Raw genomic sequence first — 22,355 nt, forward strand, 5'->3', positions numbered from 1 at the left:
CTATTTTCTTCAATCAACTACGTGAATATATAATTTTACGGCATTTTCTTAAAATCAATATTGCAAAAAAAATGTGGTAAAACATTATTGTTTTTATTTTAACCAATAATATACAAAAAATCATATTTTTTAAATACCTAAATTAAATCAGGCTGAGTTGAAAAATATTAGTTTTTTAGAAATTTTTTGGTTATTAATAAATCTGGATAGTTATTATCATAATTATCATATTTTTATCGCAATATAAATAAAAAATGTTGTAAAATGATATATTTACATAGTTGATTGGGGCATGTAGAACGGCGATATGAAAATATTTAAAAACTTTAAAAAAATTCATGAACTTCATGAAAATTTCAACTTTCAAAAAAAAAAAATCAATCGCAAAGCCATGGGCTATTCACAAGAGGGCTAATTTCACGTCTCCCAAAATTATCTATAAATTATGTTTTTGGAGTACTTTCATGTTTTTTGTTGCCTTAATGCTATTTTATCTCAATAATTTAGTACAATTTCTAGGATTAAGAGCAATGTTGTGATGACAGAAAAGCTTTTTGTAATTTGTCAATTTCACAACGTTAACAACGAGCTTATTACTTTTTAAATATTTTTTAATATATTTCTTTGGTTGTAATGACATTATTGGCTGTATAGGGTATGAATGAACTAATTTTGACCATATTTATCTAATCTGAGCCAAGAATATAAATTTACTTTCTGAGCATAGGATTGAGGCCCAGAAGAAATTGTCCTTATAACAAAATGCTTTTGGAAAAGCGTTTAATTTTAAATTTTAAATTTAATTTTAATTTTTTCGCTATACTTTCATGATATTTGTTTGATAAGTGATAACAATAAATCGGAAAAAAATCATTTGTGTTAACAAATAATGCTTTATTTTTTCGTTAGGGCTACCGGTCCTGGGTTCGAATCTCGACTTAGCTCATGGGCTTTTAATTGTTGTAAAGTGGTTTGACCCTTCGTCCGTTAGATTGGCGCCGAATAAATCAGTGTTGCCAATACACGGGCAGGAACGCCATAAACTAACGGGATTTCTTGTTAACCTAAAACAAAGTCGCTAAAGTTGCTCTGAAGAAGGGCAAGAAAGGGTTAAAAGATTGAAGTAATAAGATAAAGAAAAACAACGGGAAAACAGGAAAAAACGGAATTTACCAATATTTTTGGACTATTTGGTTCTTCTACATCTATATCCAATTTTTCCAACACAATACAACATTTAGTCCGCAGTCCGTAGTTTGCCGACCCCTGATATTAATAGGATTAACATAAATTTATTTTTTGTAGCACAATAAAAAAAATTGGATCGAAGAGATCGCCTGTTCGGCCGTTTCGCATTCGTTTTCTGCTTTCCCGACACAAAATGTCCTACATGAAAATGGATCTGTACCGAGAGAATATTTATGCAAATGTTTATTTAAGCTTATGTTCGACATTGGGCGATTCTTTGCAATTGCTATATCACATAAAATGGTATTTCTCATAAATATACAAAAAGATTTATTGAATCGATCGGTATTCGTGGTCCGATTGACCAAATAAATTTTTTTCAATTAATTAATCTTTAAATAAAGTATTGGTAGAGATAAAAAAGTAAATGCCATGAACGAGATTCAAACCGAGGACCTTCGGCTAAATACGCAGCTGCTCTACCACTTGAGCTATCGTGACTTGAAGAGCAACGGCGTATTTAACCGAAGGTCCTGGGTTCGAATCCCGATCTTGACATTGACTTTTTTATATCAACCAATAATTTACTTAAAGATTAATTAATTGAAAGAAAAATTATGTTAAAACATTGTTATATAACTCTTTCTTATTTAGGATTATGTATTTTCGACACGCACAGTATGATTTGTTTATTGAAATACGTAAACACTCAGCCGGATTTTCATTGATTAGCAATTAAACTAGACCTCACAGGAACGTGTACGAAGGCATTAGTCGTTGGATATTCGGTCGGAACTGTTAAGAAAATTACTAAGTTTTCGTTGTTTGCCGGATTCTTAATATTTTCCTAGCGGCCATTGCGCGTTTCTCCTCGATTAAAGTTGCTCGGCTCTCGATAAAACACCTGGATAAAACAAATCCCGACTGAAATTAGTCCTGGGTCGTTTCGTCCACGCGATACGAACACGGTGTAATTTATTCATGGGGGGGGGGGTGTTTTCATGTCGAAAATGGGTTTTTCTATCTGTTTTTATATTTCATAGCTGAAATACCGTTGATTTTTTTTTTTAAGTCCTGTTATTTTAATTGCGTCAGTGGTAAGGAATAAGTCTTGTTACGCGACCATGTCGGCTTTATCTCGGGTGGACTCCGGCTTATTAAGATTAGAAGCGACTCGCCTAGGTAGTGCATGTCCGACGACGAGGGGTGCAATTAAAAAATAGTTTTATAAGGAGAAGCATAGTTGACACCCCTCCTGCCGGCCCTTGAGACAATAAGAAAAGGGTCTCTCTTAAACAAAGGACCTTCTTTATTTACAATCCTTTGCCGGCCAAAAAAAAACTTGATTAGGACATGGGAACATCTAACGGAAACGCAAGATGAACCCTTCTTCCGTTATACCATTGTTCTAGATTTTACGATGATCTCCGGATTTTTTTTTTTTTTAGATTCTTCAAAGGGCAGGTATAAACAATATGTTCGCATTAGTTTCTTTTACTTCTTCTAATGGTAGTAAGTATTCATTTAAAACCGGTTTAGGTGTTCTACTGGGTCCCTTCTATAAAGAATAAGTCGTTGGAATTTTTTTTTTAATTTTTGCTATTATCTAATGCATCCTTGAAGGCATCATTAAACTGACACATTTCTAAATTGCTTTACAATTAGCAACTCAATTCACTCAAACTTTGTTATTTATTTAATATCGAAAGAAATAAAAAGCGAAATAAACTTATGATGTGTTTTCGGCCTTCTGATATCTGATGTACGAGTATCGAGGTGGCCAATAAAGAAAAATTTAAAAAAATTTAAAGCATAACCATTATAAAGTGCATAAAGAAATATGTCGATGATTTGTTACTAATGATATCCAAGTCTGGATATTGGAAATATTCAAATCATACCATAAAAACTTAGAATTTACATCAATTATATTTAGTGGTCTGATTGACCAAATTACTTTTTTCAATTAATTAATCTTTTTATGTAAGGTTTTGGTTGGAATGAAAAAGTCAATGTCACGAGCGGGATTCGAACCCAAGACCTTCGGCTCAATACGCCGCTGCTATATCACTTCGATCCATTCGGACACCAACTTCCCATCTCAACCAACCTTTCGAATTTTCCCTCTTTTTTGCCATTTTTCAAATGTCTAACCAGAATTCAATTCTCGGCGAAATATGAAGTGGCTACGGGGAGCTGTTAGTGTAGTCATCCTTCGTTTTACTTAAATCCATTTATTTAGTGGTCTGATTGACCAAATTACTTCTTTCAATTAATCTATCTTTTTATGTAAAGTTTTGGCTGAAATGAATAAGTTAGTGACACGAGCGGGATTCGAACCCACGACCTTCGGCTCAAGTGCTCGAATGGATCGTCGTCAATATAGCTCAAGTTAGAGCAGCGGCGTATTGAGCCGAAGGTCGTGGGTTCGAATCCCGATCGTGACAATGACTTTTTTATCTCAACCAAGATTTTACATAAAAAGATTAATTAGAATTTACAGTTGAATAAGAGGTGGAAAACTACCTTACATAGAAATACTTCTAATAAATAGTAACGAGATGGTATAGAAAACTATACTCCTCTGATAGAATCATGGACTACAACTATCTCCACTATTTCAAAGAGAAAATTAAGTTTAAAATTTATAGAAAATATTAATGCAAATTATTATTTTTTAAATAAAGAGAGGATTATTATTAAAAATTTCAAATACTACTAAGAAGGCAAAAAATTTATAATTTCAAAAATTTTAAATTGTAGTTAAGATATTTTAAAGCCAAGATTTAATTTGGTTGGTTTTTTTTCTTGCTACAAGTTTATTCTGTATTATTTGTTTATTTTTCATATGGGAAGTTGGCGTCAGAGTGGATCGAGGTCACAATAGCTCAAGTCTTTACAGCAGCGGCGTATCGAGCCGAAGGTCGTGAGTTCGAATCTCGCTCGATACACTAACTTTTTCATTTCAACCCATATCTTACATAAATATTAATTAGTTGAAAGTTGTTATTTGGTCAATCGGACCACGAAATATAATGGAATTATTAAAAGAGATGCTCTACATCAAAAATGAGCTTACAAGCTTAGAGCTCTATTCTTAACTATTAATTATGTTTACATGTTAAAAATGTTTTTAGCAAGGCTTACCTTGTTAATTTTAAAAATGGTAAAAAAATGGAAAAATTTGTTGACTAAATATTACTGTCATTAAAGGATTTATTGTGTTTTCTTGGAGCATGGGCCATAAGTTCTAACCTGGAATGCTAGTTGTTTCATCTCTGACGACGGTAAAAAAAAAAAATTGTATGCTTTTTGATTTTGGTTAAGGTATAGATTGGGTAAGTTAATTGTTGTATTTCATTAATGTGTATAAATTTTATATAAAATAAAGATAATTATTTGTAATAGAGGTCTGATGAAGGCGTTAATTTTTGGGTTTTTCTTTGTTGGCCTCCTGTCCAATACTCGTACAACATATGAAATAAAGGTTTTGAGTTAAGATAAAAATCAGTGTCACGAGCGGGATTCGAACCCAAGACCTTCGGCTAGATACGCCGATGCTCTACCACCTGAGCTATCGTGACTTCGATCCGCTCGGGCACTAACTTCCCATCTCAACCCCACCTTTTGAATTTTCTCTCCTTTTTGCCGTTTTTCAATGCCATTTCGAATCCCGCTCGTGACACTGACTTTTTCATCTCAACTAAAAACCTTAATTAATTGAATGATATTAATTGGTCAAGCGGACCACGAAAAATAGTGAATTATATGAAACAAACAAAATAAAGTAATAAAAGTAGAAATTATTAGGCACTGCTATGTCGATTGTGACGCCACTAAACTTCAGCAAAAAAAAAATCTAACTTTTTTAAACATTACAATTAATTGCTGTTTTACTTTTATTCATAGAAAAGAACATTGTTTATATTTTTATCCTTTTGTATATTTTTCCTCGAATTAACAAAATCATTACAATATTCTTGAAAGTTACTAGTATTCATATGAGGCGGACACTAACCTTTTTATCTTTTCGTCCAAAAAAAAGTTCACGGTCTGAGGAAGTATCATCCAATTTGCTTTGTCGGAAGTACAAAAAAAGTCGAGTAGTTGCGTGCTATTCGGATTAAAAATCTCGGTCGGCCATTTTGTGTTTCGCGGGGTAGCAATCTTGGGTAAAGATCTTCTGACCGTCGTTATTTAGGGCCAATTAAACAACACTCGGGCCAAACAAGTAGTTTTACTTCCAATTAGGCCGGGGGCCGTGCAAACAACACAACAGATATTATGCAGATACACGCCCGCCAGGAGTTTATTGTCTTCATCCACCCTGGATTCTCCGTTTTATTTATTCTAATGGTGTGAACCCCTTGGTGTTTCCATAGAGGAAGAACCCGCGGCCCACTCTCACGGTGATAGACATCCGTGAATTATTTTCGATCGGGAAGTAAGCTAGAAAGAACCATGATTTTCTAAAATGAATCGACAAGTTGGAAAAAAACAGGAGGGGTTTTGCCCATCAGCATCAGTGACTGCCAATTTCAAGGCTAGAGACATCAAGTCAAAACAGAAAGAAGAAAATTCACGATGAACGCCATAGCGAAATAGTTTAACTAGGGAATTTCGAGTATTTAATTATTATTATTATTATGCGGTATGATGTGACGTAGGTTTAGAAAAACCATTTTGTTTATCGAGCCAACGTTTCGATCTTTATTGAGATCAACTTCAAGGCTCAAAGTGTTTGCCTTCACACACAATTGGCACAATGGCACAATTACACAGAAGACAAACACTTTGAGCCCTGAAGATGATCTCAATAAAGATCGAAACGTTGGCACGATAAAGAAAATGGTTTTTCTAAACCTACGTCACACCAGACCGCATCTCACGATTTCTGAATAATTATCGATTAACTGTCACTAATCACCACACATTTGCTCAGCAGGTTCAAAGACTTTAGAAACAACAAAGCGACGCTAGCCTTCGTTAAAAAAAACCTCTGAATGCCACGGTAACAAAATTTTTTGCCCTTTAATATTGATATTGGCAGCTTTGAAATGCAGTTGCTAGATTTAAAAAAATAAAGAATTTTTGAGCTCAAAAAAGAGCTAAAGATTTACAGCTATTGGAGCAAAATAAATGTGACTTAAATTTACAGCACAGTCTGCTTTGAAAGATCTGGCGAGGGAAGATACGTTGATTTTTAACACTTGATGATGGTCAACTGAAGAAACTAGCGTTTCCTGTTCTTTCTTTATTTGAGTTTACATATTTATGCGAACAATAATTTTCAAGCGTGAACTTTATCAAGAGTAGATTAAGAAATCGGCTTATCGATGAGAACTTGGAATCGGGCCTAAAATTAAAAACAACATAAAAGCAGACTTACCCCTACTTTCGAGAGCGTACTTTTAATTCTAATTATTTCCATACAAATGTCTAATAAAACAAAGCTTAAGTTCAAAAAATGGCTCTTTGAATAAACTTTAATTTTGTATTTTTGATTATATTTGGCTCTTTTGGACGACGAGTTTGCCGACCACTGGTATATACGAACCAAACCCAAAACCCGACACATTGTACTGCTTCATATTGGCAAAATAATTTGCCCATTTTTGGTAATTTTAGAAAAACTATTAAAACGAATAGAAATGATGATTTCGCACGTCGATAATTGTCCTGATATAAAAACCAGGGGATCGAGGGGTTCTGTCTTTCAATCCATGTGGGAGAGATGTGATTGTAGAACTCCTTCGATCTGATGATGACCTATGAGCTCGAAATCCGGTCGTTAAAAACAACTGCTGTGAATGCGAACTATCTTTTTAAAAAGAAGCTATTAAATTCTTCCAAACGTAATTCTCAAAATATAATCCCCGACCACAGGTTTTCACAACTGCTACTTAACTGTCCAACTGTGGTACACATCTCTTTCTTGAGTTGGGGCAGTGTTGTTCTTGGGCTGTTAACCTAAGCTGAGACGTAAGATCGACGTTGGCACCCGGGGTGTTCATGTTCAAGGACATCCACCTACTACCTCATACTGCATACCCATCTCACTTTGGTTATTCCAAGTCATTGAAAGCAGTATCCTCTCAGAATATGTCCAAGTTGGTTATTGGACACAAACCTCTCAAACAACCCTAACCTTTGCCAGATGATGCATTACAAAGCAGTCAATGACCTGATACTTCTAGGAAGAAGGATTGAGTCTATTGCACCGAACTAAGGAACTAGGAAGGTACAATAAGCCAGAAGGCTGCAGTGCCTGGGAGGTGCAAACCCCGCTTCCTAATATCCTTTTTCACCATACCATACCATACGCAAAAGCAAAGAATAAAATTTAACCAGGAATAAAGGACTGGTGTCCTGTAAAAATGTGTGGTGTTTGGTGACCGTTACTTAAATTTGGAGGTCATGAGATGCGGTCATCAAGCCAACATTTCGATCTTTATTGATATCGTCGTCAGGGCTCAAAGTGTTTGTTGTGTCCAGAGGCACTCTCAACATGACAGACAAGAATGACACATCTACACGGAAAACAAACACTTTGAGCCCTGAAGACGATCTCATTAAAGATCGAAACGTTGGTACGATAAAGAAGATGTTTTTCTAAAACCTACGTCACACCAGACCGCATCTCACGACCTCCAAATTCTCAGTAAAAGGTTGATCCTTTAATATTTCAAATACCCCCCCTCCAATGCGTTCAAGGTGCGACCAGGATCACATACACGCTTCACGTCAAATCCTCAAACAGGACCGAAACATCAAGAAGTTACAAAACGATCTTACACGACGGACAAACACCCTGACTTACCTCCCAAAAATACTGTTTTACGACACATAGTTAAGTCGGTATGGATTTACGGACTGGGAAGACCTTACTGACCAATGGGTATTTTCTCCACCCTTGTTTTTAATTTTGTTTGCATTTCCTATCTCAGTTTAAATGTTACCGAATTGAAGGTAGTTGTAATTTACTGCAATTTAAACAGAAAAAAACTGATCCGTGCGCTATTTAAAACGTATTATCGGTGTTCATTAAAGAGCCAATAAACACGAAATACACATTTAATTAACTGGTTATCTTCTAGTCATCGACCTACCTTTAAGAGATGGTTTAACATCAGATTTTTGTAAACGATCAAGCAGCGTAATTTCAAGTTATTACTGATTGTTGTTCGGTACGGCACGTCATGAGCGCTCAGTAATAACAGTTGCGATGCCAGGCATTAAATTACGATCGCCGTTAGCCAGAAACACAGTTTAAAAGAAGACCGATCTTCTGAGACAGTGAAATGCAGTGAAAAGACAAAAAAAAGGAGGGAAAGTGCAAGACAGTTGACATGCGACAAACTCTTGGCCCCTGGTTAGAACAATACGCCGATTAACATACCGGTCGGGCCAGTTTTCAAATCGTAATCCGGAAAAAATCTCAGAGCTGACAAAAAGCACAACCCCATCGCTTCCGACACAAAAACAAATTAACATCGCAGGATGAACAGCGGTTCAGTGTAGAAAAACCAATTGATACTATTCGAGCTCAGAAGCCGATTGGATCTGCCTAAGGGGTCGATTTTCCATCCTTTCCACCCCTCTTTCAAAATTAATTAGCCTGTTAAGATTGATGAACGAATTCCACTAGTAAGGTCAATAATTTGGTCCTTTGGCATCACATATCTCCCGAAAATCTAAACGAGTTTAAAAGATAAACTGACAAACCCAATAAAGCATCTGTTATATTTTTTTAAATTTTTTACCGAGGTTTATTTAAGGTTTGATTCTATAAATGATTTGAACAAGTTAATATGTGTGTGAAATGCAGCCTGAAAATATTTTTTTTGGTAATTTAAAATTCAAAATAGTTTTCTATCTTCTTATTTCAAGAATAAACTAATATATGCTGTAAAGGTGTTAATGAAAATTTCCTTTGAAGCTTATATCACATGCAGAATATAATCAGTATAAACTGACAACAAAGAAAGCATTGGAATATTAAACAAAGCTCACTCAAAGCATGCACAAGTAAATACAAAAAATGTACAATTGCCTTAATATGTTCCAATTTGTACTTAGAAGTTATTTTATTGGCCAGTCACTTGAGGTAATTTTTTTGCAATAATGAAAGAACTGTTAAATTGGACCAATTTTTCCATAGAAGATATTCAATTGGCCAGTCATTTGAAAACAATGTCTTTTTTATGCATTGGACGATGTCATTTTTTGTAAGAATGAAACCGAATGAAACTATTTGTACATAGAAGGTATTTCATTGGGCAGTCATTTGAATGAATGACTTTTTTATACATTGAACGATGTCTTGTTTTGCAAGAATATAAAAACCATTAAATTGAAACTATTTGTACGTAGAAGATATTTCATTGGGCAGTCATTTGAATAAATGACTTGTACGTTGAACGATGTCATTTTTTTGCAATAATGAAAAACTGTTAAATTTCGCCAATTTATACTTAGAAGGTATTTCATTGACCAGTCATTTGAACAAATGACTTTTTTATTCATAGGACGATGTCTTTTTTTTGCAATAATATAAAAACCGTTAAATTCGACCAATTTGTAAATAGAAGGTATTTAATTGACCAGTCATTTGAAGACAATGTCTTTTCTTTTGCATTGGACGATGTCATTTTTTGCAATAATGTAAAAAATTGAGTATACAATTGAATCTATTTGTACATAGAAGGTATTTTATTGGCCAGTGACTTGAATAAATGACTTTTTTGTACGTTGAACGATGTCATTTTTTTTCAATAATGAAAAACCGTTAAATTTGCCCAATTTGTACTTAGAAGGTATTTCATTGACCAGTCATTTGAAAAAATGACTTTTAAGCATTGGACGATGTCATTTTTTGCAATATTATAAAAACCGTTAAATTGGACGTTTTTGTACATAGAAGGTATTTCATTGGCCAGTCATTTGAAGACAATGTCTTTTTTATATATTGGACGATATCATTTTTGTGTGCAATAATGTAAAACCGTTAAAATGGCCCAATTTATACTTCCAAGTTATTTTATAGGTCAGTCACTTGAGGTAAATGACTTTTATACAATGAAGTTGTTAAGGATATACAATTTACACCCTTGAAGCCTATTTCAACCGGTATACTTTGAGAATTTCAATAATAGTTAAGATCTAGAATTGTTAATGAACGAATTGTTTTTCATACTGATATATTTCTATTTGATAACATGATTTTAGGCGTGAAAAATGAAATACCTCCAGACGACCTTATAAATAAAAATGATAGAAATGATAAATTATCTTATAAATGTCAAAAGTCTGATTTCTAGGTGTGGTATTGAAAAATAGGCGGAAAATATGCAAGTTATAGTGGCATAAAACAAACACAAAGTGCTAAAGGAGAGCATGCAACACGACAAATAGTAAAAATCCATGCAAATACTACATTTAAAAAACATGACAAACGGGGCTTGAAAATAATCGACTCACTCTTTGAAGGGCGTTCCAGCATTCTTCCAAAGTCCGGTCGGATATCACCCCAGACCGATTCTGCACAGATTCGACGAAAGGTAAAGGCGTAAGGAGAAGGAAGCAGAAACAGAGAAAGAACACATGTTAATAGCCAAAAGTGCCCGAGGGGCGTCTGCGGGGGCGGTTGCAGAGAACTCTCTCGGCCCTCCTGGCCACTATGCCGCCCCCGCAGCATCCAGCCCACCACCAAAACAAGCGCCAATAACCCTATCTTTAAAAGAACACCACCATATTTAACCATTTACCATGAAATGACTACTGAGAATTTGATATGAACATCACCAATATAACATAATAAACTTAAATCTAATATTAAAATTAATTGACATTGTTGCACTTCACGCTGGAAAAGGATAAATCAATTATAAATACATCAGACTAATAAGACTGGAAATAATTTTTAAATCTGATGAACCTATGGACAGTATTATTTTAAAAATTAACAGACTCACAAAACAATTATTATAAATATATAGTCATTAAGTTACATGTTCAAAACAGCAAATAAAGAATTCTTTACACTCAGTCAATTTTTTTTATAAACCCTGTATTACCAGGGAAATTTTTTTTTACAAAATTTCACTTCTATCTGATTAGATTTACTCTTTTGTATAGATTCCATATGACGTAGTATTTTTTCCAGATTTCTTTTCATCTGATAGTTCTTAATGTACAAATTTCTCCCCTACTTCCAGAAAATTATAATTATTAAATATATACCAACACCGGTATTTATAAAAAATAAAATGTATTGAGATATATTGTATAAACGTAATGAACTGAAATATAAGGTAATTTTTATGAAAAACTCATTATTTATGTTTAAAAAACGAATAAAACGGATTATAACGAGTATCGCTCAAATGGATGACAAAATTTTAAGACGCTTTTAGTACAAGCAAAGCTTTTTATAAATTTTTAAACTATCGAAAATAAAAAAGTTTCATAAATGATTGATTGTACATTTTCCATGAGTATCCTAATCGTAGAATAATAGGGATGGAACTATATCATTTTTTGAATTTTGGTAAATATAATAAAATATATTATAGTACTTTGGGGATTTTGCCATACGTCAAAAGTGCGCTTTTAACAGAAATAAGTATAAATACTCAATTAGTCATACACAATTTTTTCGATATGAAAAATTTCGGTCACAGGCGGGAATCGAACCCATGACTTTCGGCTGTTCGATTTGTTTCGAATTCGGAAAGATTCGGTTCGAATCCCGCCTGTGACACAAATTTTTCATTTCGAAAAAAATGTGAACAAATAATCGAGTATTTATATAATTAAGTAGAAGTTGATAAAATAATTAAAAAGAAAGAAGTATTGTTTACAAGTTTGATCATATTAAATATATTTATAGTATATTCTTTTATTTATATGTTATTATTATTTATTATTATATAGCATTTAAAATTCAGCATAGTCAAGGACATTTAGCTACTGCGATGTGTTTTTCAACAAATTTAACTCCTAAAAAAATAATTCGAGAAGATCTTCGAGTTATAACTATGAATTACAAATGAAATACAATTAATAAAATATTAATTAGCCAAAACAGTTCGTAACGAGTTAAATTTAAAATTCAGGATAATCAAGAACTTTTAGCTGTTGAGGTGTATTTTTCTACTTATTAAACCCCACAAAAAATTAATTTCGATAGTTCTTCAAATTGCAACCACGAATTACAAATAAAACACAATTACCAATATAATAATTAGCAAGGATAGTTCGTAACAAGTTAAAATTAAAATTCAAGGTAATCAAGGACTTTTAGCTGTTGCGGTGTATTTTTCTATACATTAACCCCGTCCGAAAAAAAAATGAAACAATAAAAATAATAATAATTTGAGTAGAACTTCGTATTACAGCCATGAATAACACACAAAACACAATTAACAATATAATAATTACATATAGTTTAATATTGAGCGCAATCAAGGAATTTTTAATTGCTATGCTGTGTTTTTCTACAAATTAAACTCCCAAAAAACACAATACGAGAAAACCTTCAAATTTTACCCGTGAATTACACATAATATATTATTATTATTATTAATTTTTAAGGGCGTTTTTACGGCTAAGGTCATTTCTCGCCTTAACATTTAAACCTTTTATAAACTAATCTATCCAAAGCTTTAATTTATACTTTTAAAATACTAAAACTACTAAATATGTATGCGAAACAACCATTTTAAATTATAAAATTTATTCCTGTACTTTAATTAGAATTTCGAATTTTAGCTCCATAATAATTTAAACATTTCCCATAGGCTTGTATGACTAATAATAATACACTCAATATAATTAACAAAATAGTAATTAGGCAAAATATTTGACAAGGAAAATCTAAATTTCAACATAATCAAGGGGAATAAATTTAAATTCCAACTCGGAAAATATATCTTTAACATTATAATCTATCGTTTACGCCGCAGTAAAGTTTATTATTTCCTTTTTTCTCCTCCATCCAGACTTTTCAATTTAATATTGAAGGTTGTAAAATTCTTTAGTATTACTGTAACCTTTAAAAGGCGTTTTATCGTTTCCAGCAATTTCACGCAGTTTAACAATTATTGGTCTTTTTAAGCATGTTCGCCCAGTAGTCAAGAAAACAGCTTGTAATGATATGACGGCTTAATTTTGGCAATATATAAATAAATATTTTTATTATTGAATCTCGCAATTCCAATCTTTCAATAATTATTTGTACCAAAAATCATACACATGATATAAAAATGCAGAAAAAAACTATTTCAAGATGGAAAAACATCTCAGGAGAGTTGAACAATTTTAAGTTAATATTGGATTTTAAGTTTAACTCAAATATTTCACAATTTACTCATCGTTTAGACTTTTATTATTGTGATTCGGGATTCTTTTATAATTATTTCTAGATGGATTAGGATCGATTCAAAGCAGCAAATAACGGATCAATGGACGATAATTTGGTAGTACAGGTTGTTAAGTTTTATCTTGGGTTTAATAATCGACAAGATTGGGACTTAATTGCATAACTATACTTTATTGGATGCAATAGATACACAGCACAGAAGAGATTATTACTATTATTGTAAATAAACTGTATATATTTATTATAAAATAAGCAATACTTCCAAGTTTTGTTGGTAATTTCGCTAGTCTTTTTTTATATATTGTAAAGACAATGAAAATTTTCATAAATAAAACTACTGATTGTATTGTTTGATGGTATATCAAATACTATAATCCATTCTAGACATCTCGTAATTATTAAAACATGAGTCTGATAATTTTCTCTTTTGTATAATGAAGATTAGAGAATTTTCTCTACTTAAAAAATTTAAAGATAAAAGGGAAAATAAATAATTGAGACATAAAACAGGGTTTTGGGAAGGAAAGCTCGTCGGGTAAAGGAAGTTTCGTAATAAATAATAAAATAAGGGCTGAGAGTTCTGCCGTACGCAAAGTTCGGCGGACGACTGGCCGTAAGAGGCGTCCCCTAAAAGGAGTGGGGGTAGGCGAAGTACGCGGAGGGGAAGTGTGCGCACGCATGGGCTCCCCCCACCCAATTTCCATGGGCCGCACGCACACCACCTGTCACCCACCCACCCCCCAGTTCCTTTTCATCTCTCGGCCCTTGTCATACGATGATATTACGTGATTATATAAATAAAAACACATCGATTCCCATTTTTTATTTTTTACTTTTTAGGGGGGGGGGGTAAAAGTGTCGGAATGTTTTCTGACAGGGGTTGAAAATTTTGAGGCCCGTACTTGAGAAAAATTACGGAGCTTTTAGAGGGATAAACCAGTTTTATTACTCGACCCAGAAAACATACGAAAATAGGAATTTTGAAAATTATGTTTGATGTAAAGAACTTTGGCAAACATTAATGACAGCTTTTAAATATTTTGATTTAAAAAAAAATCTAAGCTAGTAATTCCTTCGGTAAAAATATTAAGAAGACTTTAGAAAGACAAAGAAATAGAAGAAATTCATAATATTTAAAAAGCCGAATTTGACTGATTTTAAGACAAAAATGTTTACATGAGTTAAAACAGGTTATTTGTTTTTATTGAGACAAAATTTATTTCCACAAATATTATAAACTGTTCAAATTTTGATTTTCAAGGTTTTTTAGGTTTACAACAAACTTTGAATTAAAGTCTTAAAAAATATTCATTTAATTGGATTTGAGAAGTGAGCACTGATGAAATAGCAAAACAGCCAAGAATTTTTATTTTCAAGATCTGTTTATATAAATTATTTTTTTTAACGTAAATTTACGGAAAAGTTGCATGTATCAATAAATATAACAAGTTTTTTTTTCTTTCTTCTCTTTTTGCTGTATATTCTCATTTGGATTATAAAAGCATAATTTTTTTTAATAATCCAAACCAACTGTTTTGTCTTATCATTTGGCAAACTAAGTTATAATGATGATGTTTGTTGAAAAAAATAAAATAAATCAATTTTGTAATATTTGCTTTTGCAGCATTAAGACTTTTGTTAAATTATTATGAAAGTAAACAATATCTCCACGGAACAACTTTTTGAATTATGAAATTTAATTGAATAAGTTACTTTTAATTTAGTCAATTTTGATTTATGATGAGCAGGTGGCTAATTGTTTATTGTTGACAGGGGAAATATTACAACGAAGTATAACTTGTTTCAGCCTTTCTTAAGGAAAAGAAGAAAATTCCGCGAAAAACAACCCACCCTTTTATTAATCATAATTAAAAAAACGGAAAATATAGTAATTTTGTGGAAATTATTTTCAATTGATATTCACGATATGAGGTATTATAGTCAAAGTCAATTTCAAAAGTTCCAAAAATCTAATGTCAAAAGTGTCAATAATGTAAACAAGCAATAGTTAGGACATGGACGCGACAAATAATATACGTTGATGCGTTACAACCGTAAATTTTGAAATTTGATATTTTTTCAAAAACGATACATTAATAAAAATGACAAGGCTGAAAACAATTAAAACGATTTTGTTCAAACATCACTGAATTAATATAATTATTCGTGATTCTTGCTTTTACTAAAAAAATATATAATCAACGGCCGAAAAAATATTTTTGTCAAATTTAATTTTTTTTAACAATGTGACAAACGTATGATAATTCCGATTGGTAAGAAGTTTTAAAATATTCGACAGGGTGAAAAACCAATGTTTGTTTTTCAAAGTTAGGGTGCCGGCGGTTTATGTTTATTTTCCGACGTATATAATCTACCCGTTTTACCGCACTTCAAAAAACTTAGGAGGGCGAATAAAAATATAATAACATCGAGTCGGCGTTCGGATACACCGGGTATTGACACTTTTTGGAAAATATATCCGTTTGAAATAAAATTTCACCAATAGCGCGGGGAAATACAAATAAAATCAGACGCCGTTCTTTTTGTAAATTTCTGAATATTCAACTACCAATCATCGAAATGGGAATTAAATTTCAAATTGTAAAAATTGATCGGACATACGGACTTGAAGAAACTTTTCGTCAGTACAGGATGAAATGAAACTTTAGCGATTTTAAGTGATTCAACGTGGTAAAAACATATTATTTAGCATAAACGTGTAAAGCAAAAGAAAGTGTTTTTTTGTTTTGTTTTTTTTATAGCGGAAGACCCGATTTTTGTCACTTTATATGCGAGAGAACAGAAAAAAGTTTGTCATTGTTTTGTTTCCCTTCGCCGGCGATCAGGTGTTGAAAGGGTGGAGATAAATAAAGAATGACGAGTTTTTTTTGGAGGGGAATCACGTGGTTAAAAAAAAAAAAACGTGTCTGGGGTGTTGATGAGGGGAGGGTTTCGAGGCCCGGCAGGCGTACACGTGGGTAGCGTGAAGTACGACTTTGTCAACACAATTTTTTTTAAAAATAATAAACCATTTTGACGTACCTGTAATTCGCTCACTAACTTCTCTGTCATGGCTTTCGGGTCGGGGAGCTGTAACGAGGGGCTGACACATGCGACTTGGAGGTCTTGCGGCAGCTCCTGCGGGTTCTGCTGGACCCCCTGGAGCTGGTGTTGCTGCTGTAATTGTTGTTGGTGTAATTGTTGTTGTTGTTGTAAGTGGTTTTGTGGGGATCGGACGATCGGCGGCGAGGTGTGTTGTGCCGGCTCGTGAGGCGAACCGACGGAGGACTGAGTCTGTTGGGATTGCTGCTGCGTCTGCTGTTGCGGTTGGGGCTGGGGCTGTTGCTGCTGTTGATTCTGGCACTCGGGGGACTGCCTCTGGAGGAGCTGGTCCTGCGGCTGAGGCTGCGTCCCCGTGGTGGTGGTCGCCGGGGTCACAGTCGTCGCGTAATCCTGTTGCCCGTTCTGCTGCTGCGTGTCCGGGCTGAGCTGGGGGCTCGCCGAAGGCGGTCCCCTCTGCCAGAAGTCGGCCGCCGGATTCATCTTGAAGACGGGCCTTTGGATGAGGACCGCCTGTTGGATATCCGCCGACATCTGGTCCCCCGAAGAGGAGCGTAAGTCCAACGGTGTCGAGATAATCTTGAGGCCGGTCAAGTGTCCTCGGATCGCGAAGGACGGGGCTGCTACCCTACGGCGTAAGACGCACAAGACCACAGGCACACCGGAGGATAATCACAAGCACATACTCGGCTCACTGAAACACAACAAGTCCCAGTTCTCACTAAGGAGGTCCGTACCCGACTGAGACCGGAGGCCCAAGTAACTCTCAGACTTATACCGCGGGGGAGGAGGGGTGCCACGTAAGAAAACGACGGCGCAAGGAAAAAGCCCCCTTTCTGGGGGTTGGGAGGGGGTTAAGGAGGGAGGGCTGGAGGGGGCGGAAAAAATTCTGAGATCTCTCTTGGCGGCGGCGGGGGCGGGGGACTGCCGAACTAGAGTCCCGTCGCCGACTGAAGCACCCCCCGTCTTCCAGGCATCTCTTAGAAAAATCCCCCCCCACCGAGCCCCCCTGCAGTTAGAGGGGGGGTTTCCTTACAGTTTTCCGCGCCGGCGTCTGAAGGGCGTCCCCACTCCCACACCCCCACACTTCCCCCCCACCGTTAAGATTTTACCCGCGTCTTCCTTCCCCTACGCCACCCCCGACCCCTGGAGAAAAAGTCACATCTCTTTCCAGAAAGGGCATCGCCCCTCGGCCCCGACCGTCGCGGCCGCCACGCACAATCCCACGGAAAAATTCGAGAAAAAAAAACAACAAAATTTTCACCGCTCGCGCTACCCGTCTCTCGGCAGACACTGAACCGGCCCGGGGTAAGTGTCAGTGGTAAAAATTCTACGGCTAGGTGCGGGTGGGGTGTTTAAGGAGATGGTGGGGGAATTTACAAGGGAGGGGATGAATGAGAATAAGATCTCTCGGAGGGGTAGCCACCCCCGTAATTTTTAGTAAGGTTCCTATCACTTTCACTCTCCGCCCGTACTCCGCCAAGAGAACACCCTCGACCGCACTGACACCTGTTCATCATTCATGCCGACCCGGGAAAAAACCCGCCGACGGACGCCCCCCCGTGAAATCACACCGCCGTTCGGTCGATACCAGCAACAACAAACAACAATTTTTGTCCCTCAATAACGAAATCGAACATAATCGCAGCAGGTAGAAAAATGTGTCAAACGAAACGTGATCCGCGGATATAAGGATTTAAAGACGTTAAACTCAAATTCAACCTGATACGCCAAGAGCCAAATTATAATATTTCGGACACTTTTCGAAAAATAATACTGGGTTTTAATACCTTATGATTGAATTTATGCTATATAATGTGACATAATGTGGCATTTGTGCCTAGAATGCAAAACATATTAAAAATAAAAACTAACAAAAAAATCCAACACTCCATCAGATTTTCATAGTTTTAGTTAGTTTTTAGGATTGTGGTTAAGGAGACTTCGCTGTTTTGATCTGTCAGATTTTTAATTATTTTTTAAAAATATGTATATTTTGTTTGAACTCACCAATGACGATGGCAAAAAAATCAAAAGATCTTCCAGAAGGTCAACTTTCAGCTCTATAATGTCCGTACAACAGCTCTTAACTAATACAAAAATAAATTGAGAACTCAAATTTTTTCAAAATTATTTGATTGTAGTTAAGAAAACTTCGCTGTTTTGATTGGTCAGATTTTTATTTATTTATTTTTTTAATATTTTGTTTAAACCCACCAATGATGATGGCAAAAAGTCGAAAGGCGTCAAGCCAAAAAGGCGAGTATGGGCCGAAGGTCAACTCCCCGGCTCTAAAAAGTACTAACAACAGCTCCTAACTGACACCAAAATAAATCGAGAACATTCAATTTTTTTTTTAATGATTTGATTGTGAATACGAAGATATCGCTGTTTTGATCTGACAGATTTTGAATTTTTTTTAAATATATTTTCTCTGAACTCGCCCATGATTATGCGAAATGTCGAAACGCTATAAAAGCGGGAACAGCCGGACCAAGACGATCAGTAATGACGACAAAACGAAGATCAACTCTCGGCTCTGACTGGAAAATGAATTGAGCACTTTCAAATCTAGTTTTTTTTCTCTGATGTATAGACTATGAAAGCCTCTCAGTTTACTAACAATTTATGCTAATTCACCTCATCCTAATTGACAAAGAAAACACACCATATTTGTAATGTGATATTGTCAAAATACACTGAGGTTATTTTGAAATGTCCCTTTAGCTAGATCAACAAACAGAGTATTGTGTTTGAATGTACGCAATTAAAAAAAAATAGAGCTTAAAATTGAAAAAAAAGAAAAGAAATCGATTTGTCATAAGTCAGATATTACTTGAAATATACGGATTTAAATGATAAAAGCCTTCTATAATGGGAATTTTAATCAACTTTGAAATATTTGTCTTTCTATGTCATTATGTAATATCATACTAAAATTCAACCGTGACTACCTGCTTTTTTCCAAAAAAAGGGATAGTTGGACTAAAGAATTTAAAATATTTTTTCAAAATTTTTTTAAGGGTAAAATAACGAAAGTTTGCATGTTTAGCGTCATCAGCTCAGTTAGATTTAAAAACATAATTTCTCACTGAAAAACCTAATTGTACATCGAATTTCGTTACCAAAGGGGTGGGGAAGTGGGTGAATTAGTGGTCAAATGGTGACTTCGACGATAAGGGCAGAGGGCCCGTAGTGTGGCGCTCCGTCGGCAAAGGGCTGAACCTTCGCCCTTGCGGACGCCCTACCAACTAAAAGAGGGGTAATGAAGAGCCGAAGGATAGATAATTTTAACCAGTTCGCAAATTGTATATAAAAAAATACTCGATAAAAATTACGAATATATGTGGAAATTATTACAAGAAAACATTTATTCAAGGGCACTTGATTCCAAAAGAAAAAAAGTGGAATTCCAAAATTTATTTTTTTGGTAGTACCTTGTGCAAATAGACGTTCAAAAACCATTTTCATATGACCCTTATTTTCATTTTCAATGAAAAAATTTGTTTTTACAAATTTTGCTTATTTGTTTCTTGGGCCTCACTATATCAGCTGTTTATGACCCTTATTTTCATTTTCAATTAAAAAATTTGTTTTTACAAATTTTGCTTATTTGTTTCTTGGGCCTCACTATATCAGCTGTTTGTTATGTATTTTAGCCAAAAAAAATTCAAAATTAATTAAAATAAATTGAATTATAAACTGTACAAGAAAAAATTAATTTTTTCAATACTTCAGGAAAAAATGGAAATGGTGCGTCTTATGGTTTAAGGATTAAGGTCCGTTAATCCGTAAAAGTGCCTTGAGAAACCGCTTTAAATTGCTTTAAAATTATTCTAAAATAAAATTCTAAACACTACGCGAGATTTGAACCCCGCCCGCTTTGCTTGGCAAATACGAGAGTCGGATGTCGTTAATTTTAATTTATAACATGTGGGTTTTCATAGTGACCGGTTGTTCCATAGTTGGTTGACGTCTTTAGGAGCGGTCAAGAATGATAGTTTAGAAAAACACCTTTTTTATTTTTTGACCGACGTTTCGACCTTTATTCGGGTCATCTTCAGTGCATAAAGTGCGGTGCTATTCTTGTCACAACACTTTCACACAAAACCAATATGACACCACAAGAATAGCCTGACCTTTATGCCATGAAGGTGACCCGAATAAAGGTCGAAACGTCAGCAAATAAATAAAAATCATCTTCAGGGCATAAAAGCGAGGCTATTCTTGTGGTGTCATATTGGTTGTTGTGACAAGAATAGCACCACACTTTATGCCCTGAAGATGACCAGAATAAAGGTCGAAACGTCGGTAAAAGATAAAAAAGGTGTTTTGCTAAACTACCTCCTTCTTGAACGCTTCTCACGACTTCAAAAAATTATGGAACAACCGGACATCCGACTCGTATTAGCCAAGCAAGCGGTTCGGGGATCAAATCTCGCATAGTGTTTTGATTTTACAGCTAATTGAATTGAATTTTTGACTAGAGATCAAACCAAATATTTAGATATTCTAAGGTTAATTTTACACTAGCAAATATAATAGTATACAAATATATAAAAATTTTGTCATGGGGTGGAAAAAAATAGCGAAAAAATTTAACTCTTAATTGCAAGTTGGTGTAAAATTTTTGAGACAAAACCGAATTTACAAGCGTAATTAAAATTTAAAAAAGTCTAATAAACTTTTAAGCAGTCTTTTTTTGAAAATTTATTGAGTTAAGTATAAAAAAGTTCGTGATTCATGCTTGATTTTGACAATGGGAAGACAAAAGACCTCAACGTCCGTCTCATTGGGTTTAACCTGGTCAGGGCCGCCAGTCGAGGCTCAGGTTGATTTATTGGGCCAGGAGGATGTGCATTAAGACTAATGGATTTCCATAAGATGATAATCCCCCGGTGAACATGTCCGAGCGGGGTGGGCACATATGCTAGTCCGTTGTGATGCATCGCAGAATGCAGCAAGATGGCCGCCTTTCCACGCCGGCTGCCGCCCCCGCCCATGTCCTAACATTGTTGTGTCAATAAGCAAACATAACACAACTGTTGTTGTTAGGCGGAACGGGCTCTCCTTTATGCTACCACCGCTCGATATCAAATTGCTAATTTTGATTATTTCCACCGAAATCCGGCCAACGGGGAAAATACATCGTCGATGTTTCAGGGGTGGAATGAAAAGAAAACTATGCCTTATTAAAATAAACAAAATAAATGACAAAAATCATTCTCAATATATTATTTATAAACTAAGAGGTTTCAATTTTCGTCTTGTGAACTCTTAAAAGTACATTATTGTCGAAAAATAACAACGCACATACAGTGCGAAAAGGTTTCGAACAAGTAATTTCTCATTTTAACTATGATTATTAATTAATGAAGTTCACCCAATGATTTTAAATAAAATTTTGGGTGAACTGGTCGGTATTTTAAAGCTAAGGATGACTTTTCTTCTTTCATGCCCTGTTAAGAAAACTAAAAATTTGATTGGTCATACTTATGCTAAATGGTAAAACTAAAGCATATAAAGTTTTAACCCAACGCAGATTATTATTTCATATAAAAAAAATGTGCCTTTTTGAGACTTAATAAAGAATTTTTGGTATTTTTTTCAGTCTGTTTTGTCGGTAAAGAAAGAACCAACATAAAGTGAACAAAAAAAAATCGACATTTGCATTCGTGCATATGAATTAGAGTCGATGTCGAACACATGTTTCAAAAGAAGAGTA

At 34.7% G+C, this 22,355-nt stretch overlaps 1 protein-coding gene across 6 annotated transcripts in view; it reads right to left on the reverse strand.

Moving 5' to 3' along the window:
* Nucleotides 1–22,355, reverse strand: part of LOC106674274 (zinc finger protein 629) — a 175,763-nt gene that overhangs the window by 105,157 nt on the left and 48,251 nt on the right. For 2 of the 6 annotated variants that reach the window (XM_024226247.1, XM_014406900.2), the window contains exons 2-3: nucleotides 16,613–17,324; nucleotides 10,669–10,728 (exon numbers count right to left, since the gene is read on the reverse strand). In XM_024226247.1, coding sequence (XP_024082015.1) covers nucleotides 10,669–10,728; nucleotides 16,613–17,164 — 612 coding nt within the window. In that variant the 5' untranslated portion in view covers nucleotides 17,165–17,324. Of the gene's footprint in view, nucleotides 1–10,668; nucleotides 10,729–16,612; nucleotides 17,594–22,355 lie in introns of those variants that run through there. The other 4 variants (XM_024226249.1, XM_014406903.2, XM_014406901.2 and 1 more) reach the window with 4 other exon arrangements.

The sequence above is a fragment of the Cimex lectularius genome, unplaced genomic scaffold (genome assembly GCF_000648675.2).
Source record: "Cimex lectularius strain Harlan isolate CLEC.00 unplaced genomic scaffold, Clec_2.1 scaffold126, whole genome shotgun sequence".
Lineage (NCBI taxonomy): Eukaryota > Metazoa > Arthropoda > Insecta > Hemiptera > Cimicidae > Cimex > Cimex lectularius.